This window comes from Spinacia oleracea, chromosome 5, assembly GCF_020520425.1.
Source record: "Spinacia oleracea cultivar Varoflay chromosome 5, BTI_SOV_V1, whole genome shotgun sequence".
Classification (NCBI taxonomy): Eukaryota; Viridiplantae; Streptophyta; class Magnoliopsida; order Caryophyllales; family Amaranthaceae; genus Spinacia; species Spinacia oleracea.
Genome location: NC_079491.1, coordinates 48,617,664 through 48,625,487, shown reverse-complemented (window position 1 = coordinate 48,625,487; position 7,824 = coordinate 48,617,664). Strand labels below are relative to the sequence as shown.

At 37.8% G+C, this 7,824-nt stretch overlaps 1 protein-coding gene across 1 annotated transcript; it reads right to left on the bottom strand.

Moving 5' to 3' along the window:
- Positions 1-750: 750 nt before the first annotated feature.
- LOC130461499 (uncharacterized) lies at positions 751-1,403 on the bottom strand. Its single transcript, XM_056829622.1, has 2 exons — positions 1,101-1,403; positions 751-1,002 (listed from the first exon to the last, which is right to left on the bottom strand). Exons 1-2 carry the CDS (start codon positions 1,401-1,403, stop codon positions 751-753), a joined length of 555 nt encoding a protein of 184 aa, XP_056685600.1.
- Positions 1,404-7,824: the final 6,421 nt, after the last annotated feature.

The following is a 7,824-nucleotide window of genomic DNA, read 5'->3' as shown; positions in this document are numbered from 1 at the left end:
CTCTGCCACCCTTTTCTCTACCCTTTTCTCTAATTCACCTTCAAACTCCTTTTTCACAGAAGCTCTGATTGATTCATAATTTTCTGATGAAGCTTCACCATGGTCACGTCTACTATGTCGATTACACGGACCGAAAGCCTTTTTGATACCAACCATGCACCTGTTCCCTTGACACGCCCACGATGATCTTTTTTCCATATAGCTTTAGTGAGGGCATCCTCACCCTGTTCGAAAGAAAGATTTCCTTTTTCCTCTTCTGCGATGTACTCTAACTGCCAATTAGGAAAGTAAAATTACTTTATATTCTCTAATCAAAGCAAGTAAATATTAATTAATTATCACTACTTACAGCTTTTGTTGCGATTTCAACAACTTCTGTATCGTTCGGGTCAATTTCCCACTTTCCCTCTTTATTTTGTACTTGATGGGCCAAAATCCACTCCTTTGATCTGTATTTTCTAACTCTATCAACATTTGAGGTCACTGATGAGTTCACCGAGGAGCTACTCGAGATAGGTAAAGCTGCATCTGGTGGAAGTCGTCCATCTTTTATCCAATCTAGTCGCTTTCTATTATAACCCTTTTGGCCGGTGCGATGTGGGTTCTTGTTGCATGATGCACTTTTCCTCGCCTTTTCACTACGAAGCTGTCAAAGACAACATAAAAAGATGGAAATAAATGTTTTTTCTGATAACTTTTTGTCCTAGAACCAATGTCAGTTTGCTACATGAAAAACTCTTTAAGGACAAGTTAAAGAAATATTATCATTACCAATGACTCTGGCAGGAAATAATGTTTAACAAAAGTCTTCCAATCATCCTCTGTGATATGGTTGTAGACATCCCAAGGCATCTTGTTTGTTTGACTTTTTGGCTTCTTTTCCTTCATAGTTATCCATCGGCGCACCAACTTGCTCTTGAAACAACTAAATCGTTTCGCCACACAAGAATGAAAATATTTCTCCCTCGAATGATTAGAATCATCAGTAATGTGGAACATAAGCTGTTAATAATTAAAAAAAGTTAGATTATAAAAATAGTATTTAAATCAAATTAAATAATTTTAAAAATATACAAATCAAGTTAATATCCAATGCTTACCTTAGTCTCCTCCCAAAACCCCTTCTTGGTTTGCTCATCTACCTTTGGATATAATGGGACGTTAATATTAATTCTAGTAGCACAACTCCCAACTTGCTTCCCGTATTCATGAGACCATTGTCCATCGGGGACATTATATACATTATACTCAAGGAACATAGGCTTAGCGACTTTAACACCTTTTGACGGACCACGGCCTTTAATGGTCTTTGTAATCGTACTAACATCTTGTGATTCGTCACCCGTTGTGGGAGTCTTGCTACCTTCTGATTCATGCCTAACAACAATTTGGTTTTCATTCATCGTACCTATGTTGTTCCTGCATCAAGTAAAACATACAGAAGGGTGGTTATAAAATGTGCGCGCAGCAGCAGATCAGTGCACTAGCATACAGAAGGATATCAGATCAGTGCAGATATCACAGATCAGTGCTATCAGGGTGAGGTGATAAAAAATGTACCGAACAAATACAGATCAATGCAGATCAGATCAGCACAGATCAGTGCAGATCTGATCAGCACAGATCAGTGCAGATCTGATCAGCACAGATCTGATCTGCACTGATCTGTGCTGATCTGATCAGCACAGATCAGATCAGCACTGATCTGTGCTGATCTGTTCTGCACTGATCTATGCTGATCTGATCAGCACTGATCTGTGCAGATCAGATCAGCACTGAAGCACTGATCTGTGCTGATCTGCACTGATCTGTGCTGATCTGATCTGCAATTATCTGTGCTGATTTGATCTGCACTGATCTGTGCTGATCTGATCTGCAATGTTCTTTGTCATTCTTGGTGTGTTTGTTGAGGCAATATGAGAATGCCGGGCAGCTAACTCATTCTATAAACAAGTTCTATTAATCTAGTATAGTACGGAGTAGTATGTAAGTTAGATCGTAAAATGAAATTACTTGATTGAGTTTCACTTAAACTCAAGCAACAATGATTAAGAAACTTAATGAGGAAATCTGACAATCTCACTTCTCTTATATCATGAAATCATATACTCATATGAGATAAGTCTAGAAAACACCATTTTCCGAACATTCATTACTGCATTACAGTTCAGGAACTACTGTTTCATTTACTCTGTATGAACTTTGAAGTTTTATAGAGGGAAAGATATGAAGACTAAATCACAGAACTGCAAACTAAGATAACACGCGTTCTCTTGTAGTCTTACTAACTTACTTATACCAGCTTGAAAAATTAGAATATATACAGCTAAAAGTCTAAAACTGACTAGAACCTCAACAGTGTTTAAACCACTATCAGCAAACCATTGTCAGAAACAACAAAGCATTGAGTCAAGGAGTCTAACATGTTTCACTGTTGAAGAGAGTTTTAGCATGACTTAAAATTGCTGTTATATGTCATAACTTCCCCGGTACATTTCTGCATTACTCTTCCCTTTACAATCATCTAAAAACAGAATGGTGTATGCAGGAAGGTGATGATGAAGCAGATTCTGCGAAATGCACTCAGGTTTTCCTTCTTTTATTTACTTAGGTCTCACAGATTATTTGAAATAAATTTCTGTGTGCTTACTTCTTCCATTATCTCTGTTCATCAGGAGTATGATGACTATGATGACTCAGAAGACGAAGAACCTTTCACATTAGAGACTTGTTTGGTCGTTGTGGTTCATATTTATGCTAAAATGAGGCATTTTCGCTCCCAACTATGAACTAAAGAACCTAAGAACTCATTTTTAGGCTAATATGACACTTTCGCTCCCAACTTTGAACTAACAAACCTAAACACTCATTTTAATCCTTTTAAATGATTAATATGATTAGTTTTAACTTTCCTAGACTCAATCCAATCAATTTATGCCATTTGAGACTTGTTTGGTCGTTATGGTTCATATTTATGCTAAAATGAGACATTTTCGCTCCCAACTTTGAACTAACGAACCTAAGAACTCATTTCAATCTAATTACACGGTCCATATGATTGGTTTTAACTTTCCTAGACTCAATCCAATCAATTTATGCACATTAGAGACTTGTTTGGTAGTTATGGTTCATATTTATGCTAAAATGAGGCATTTTCGCTCCCAGCTATAAACTAACGAACCTAAGGACTCATTTTAACCTTTTAAATGATTAATATGATTAATTTTAACTTTCCAAGACTCGATCCGATCTATTTATTCACATTAGAGACTTGTTTGGTCGTTGTGGTTCATATTTATGCTAAAATGAGGCATTTTCGCTCCCAACTATGAACTAAAGAACCTAAGAACTCATTTTTAGGCTAATATGACACTTTCGCTCCCAACTTTGAACTAAAAAACCTAAACAGTCATTTTAATCCTTTTAAATGATTAATATGATTAGTTTTAACTTTCCTAGACTCAATCCAATCAATTTATGCCATTTGAGACTTGTTTAATTTGGTCGTTATGGTTCATATTTATGCTAAAATGAGACATTTTCGCTCCCAACTTTGAACTAACGAACCTAAGAACTCATTTTAATCTAATTACACGGTCCATATGATTGGTTTTAACTTTCCTAGACTCAATCCAATCAATTTATGCACATTTGAGACTTGTTTGGTAGTTATGGTTCATATTTATGCTAAAATGAGGCATTTTCGCTCCCAACTATGAACTAACGAACCTACGGACTCATTTTAACATTTTAAATGATTAATATGATTAATTTTAACTTTCCAAGACTCGATCCGATCTATTTATTCACATTAGAGACTTGTTTGGTCGCTGTGGTTCATATTTATGCTAAAATGAGGCATTTTCGCTCCCAACTATGAACTAAAGAACCTAAGAACTCATTTTTAGGCTAATATGACACTTTCGCTCCCAACTTTGAACTAACAAACCTAAACACTCATTTTAATCCTTTTAAATGATTAATATGATTAGTTTTAACTTTCCTAGACTCAATCCAATCAATTTATGCCATTTGAGACTTGTTTGGTCGTTATGGTTCATATTTATGCTAAAATGACATTTCCGCTCCCAACTTTGAACTAAAGAACCTAAGGACTCATTTGATTCTTATTACACGACTAATATGCATAGTTTTAAGTTTCTAAAACTCATTCGAACCTATTTATGCACATTTATGGCTCGTTGGGTCGTTATAGGTCATATATAGAGCTAAAACGACATTTCCGCTCCCAACTTTGAACTAAAGAACCTAAGGACTCATTTGATTCTTATTACATAACTAATATGCATAGTTTTAAGTTTCTAAAACTCATTCCATCCTATTTATGCACATTTAAGGCTCGTTGGGTCGTTATAGGTCATATATAGAGCTAAAATGACATTTCCGCTCCCAACTTTGAACTAAAGAACCTAAGTGAAGGAAATAATGCCCTTGGTCCAAGTATGCATTCTATGTTAAGTCTAATAAATGCGGTTCAGTATTAATTAACAAGTTAATAATTCAGTGAGATCAAGTGAGCTGAATGCCTAGCTAGAGGCCGCTTCAGTTCAAGTGGAATTAATGATATTAATCCACAGCTTACTCTTGACTGAACCCGTAGGGTCACACAAATAGTACGTAAACGGATCAAGTATTTAATGGCATTAAATACTCCATCTATGAATATTCGGAACCGACGGATCTTGGTTTCAGTGGGAGCTAAGATCGTCACAGGCAAGAAGTGAATACTCCGGAAACGATGATATTGCCGGAAACGGAAATATGGATCGTATCGGAAATATGAATATTATCCAAGTCGTAGATGTTGCCGGAAACGGAAACATGGTACGTGTCGGAAAATATTATTGGAAATGGAAATATTACCAGAATCGGAAATATTGCCGGAAACGGAAATATTGTCAGAATCGGAAATATTGCCGGAACCGAAAATAATTCCGGAAACGGAAATATTAAATATTTGTTCGAAACGGAAATTAATTCCGGAATCGGAAATATTAAATATTGTTCGTATCGGAAATAGATTCCGGAAATGGAAATTTAATCGGAAGCGTATCGTACGAATTAGCATCGGACGAGGTTGCCGGACGAAGGCCCAGCACGAAGCCGGGGCCAATCGCCCAGCAAGCATGCGCGCCACAAGCCCAGCCAAGGCAGCGCCCAGGCCTACCGCAAGGCAGGCCCAGCGCGCGCCAAGGGCCACGGCTGCGTGGGCCGTGCTGCGCGGGCTGCTGCTCGCACGCGCATGGGCAGCCCTTGTGGCTGCCGTGTGTGTGTGAGTTTGTGCTCATGCGTGATTCCTGAATCTGCAAGAGTCAGTGTATGATTAAATTACTATTCCTAATTGGATAAATTAATTAAATAGAATTCATGTAGGATTCTAATTCCAATTAATTCGCATCCTACTAGGATTACGATTCCTTTTCCATAACTCTATAAATAAAGGCCTAGGGGTCATAATTTATACATAAGTTTCAAAGTATTCAAAAGTGAGTTTTTTTTTGAGAGAAAATTAAAACACACATCTTGCTCATAAAGTGCCGAAATTTTCTAGTACCTTAAGGGCGATTCTAGTTGGTCAATCTTAAGGCGGATCCGGACGTGCTGTGGACTATCTACGGAGGGACGACACTTGGAGTCCTAAAGACTTGTTCTTGTTCGGTTCGGGCGCAGCTAGGGAAGGCACGCAACAAAGAGTATGCATCTAAACTATGCTAAATGATTATGTGTAAATAATATGTTTCCTGGCTTTATGGTTTTTCCGCATGATTTATGAACTGTCATATGAATCATAACCTAACAGTGGTATCACGAGCCCCTTATTATTTTCATAATCTAAATTGCATGAACATGGTTAAATATTACAAATTTGCAAGAATTAAAAGGGGTGATTAATTTTCGTAATTGTTAATTAATTGCAAATTGCGTTTATTTAATTATACGTACGCAGTTTTTCGGCAGTTTCTTCGTTACTCATCCGAATTGAGTGATTTTTGTGTCAATTCCGCATGTAAAAGGCATTCTAAAATTTTGACAAAAATAGTATTTTTCTGCCGAACCCAGAATTCTCAAATTCGAAGCCTAACTATGACTTTTCGAAGGTTTTAGTTTTTCGAATGCAAAATTTCGTAAATTTAAGATGTTAAATTAAATATTTGCGATTCTTGTTGATAAATCTTGAATTTTTGATTGACCTACTGCATATGTTTAACAAGTTTGAATGCCTAGTCTTGTTAATTATGCAATCTAATTTGTAATTATGATTAATTTGTTGAAAATTAGAATAATTTAGAATTAATTTGATTTTCATAATTAATTGTAATTTAATTAGAAACCTATGATTAAAAACCACCATAAAAATTGTAAATTTACGATAAATTTTAAATTTTTATGACCTAGACTTGAATCCATATCAATCGGAAATCAATTGGATAATAAATTTTCGATTTTTTCGCCCTAAAATTATGAAATTAATAAAATTTATTAATTTGTCATTAATTTTAAATATAAATTTTAAAATTTTATGCGATTCGTTCAAATAACTTGCACGCACGAAGCAATGGACGCTTCGTGTTACCCTTAAGGGGTGTTGTATAATGCGGGCATGCGACGACGAGCAAGGGAGCTCGTCGCCCGTGCGGCACGAATGCAATGAGCAAGGGCGTAGTGCACGAGCACAAGGCAGCAGCCCTGCCTTGTGTCGTGTGCCACGAGCAATGAACGAATGGGCATGGGCGAAGGGCGAGCCAAGGCAGTCGCGTGTGGGCAGCAAGCGAGCTGCGCCACAACGCGCGCTGCATCGCACAAGTGCGCGCAGCCTCGCGCGCAGCGAGCGCAAGCTCGCGTGCCACGAGCGCTGCGCCCAGCACTGCTCGCGCGCGCAGCGCGCGATGTCGCTTGCCCAGCGAGCGATGTCGCGCCCCAGCGAGCGATGGCTCGCGCGCGCAGCGCGCGATGTCGCTCGCCCAGCGAGCGATGTCGCGCCCCAGCGAGCGATGGCTCGCGCGCACAGCGAGCGAGCCAGCGCGCCCAGCGAGCGATCTCGCGCGCGCGCACTGCGAGCGATAGCTCGCGTGCGATGGGGCGCTGTGCGGAGGCTTGCGATAGGACAGCAGCAGCTATGCGACGAGCGCATGGGCTGCGCGCACATGGCCAGCAATGGCTGTGTGCGTACGGCCCATGGGCGTGCAACGCGTAGGGTGTTTGCGTTACGATTAGATCGTTTTGAATGTTTAATTTGAAAATTTCAGTTCACGTAATTTTAATTAATTTTAAAATTAATAATTTGAATTAATTTATTGGATTTTAATTTTGAATATTATAATTATAATAAATGGAATTTATTCTAATTATTTTACTAAAATTAAAATCATGAATTAATTTAAATGCGACTGAAATTAAATTAAATTTTGGATTCAATTATAAATTTATATGAGCTTTAAATTTTAATTAAATTTGTATGTTTCCGGTTAGACTAGAAATACAATTTTATGTTTAAAATTAGTAAAGCATATGAATTTATTGGTTTGAGTGGGAGCGCTTTTTAGTCATAAACTCTTGATTAGGTCTACAAATCCTTAAGGTTAAAACAACTTGATTAGAATTAATAAGGACTGAATAATTGGTAGATTATTGGTGCCCTTGATTAATTGCTGCAAATGTTTACGTGATGCATAATGTGTTTTACTAACCAGCTATGTGGGCCATTCATGATAATGAATGGGTGAATGGTATATATTGTATATGTACTGTTTTGCAGGTTATGAAGTGACTAGTATGGCCCAAATAGGATAGAAAATATGGTCT

What these genes read in the sequence shown, in the direction of transcription:
- LOC130461499 (XM_056829622.1), bottom strand. Translation starts at nt 1,403, where the DNA reads ATGAATGAAAACCAAATTGTTGTTAGGCATGAATCAGAAGGTAGCAAG. An exon ending in GGTTTTGGGAGGAGACTAAG is followed by an intron (nt 1,003 to 1,100) that starts GTAAGCATTGGA and finishes AATTATTAACAG; the next exon opens with CTTATGTTCCACATTACTGA.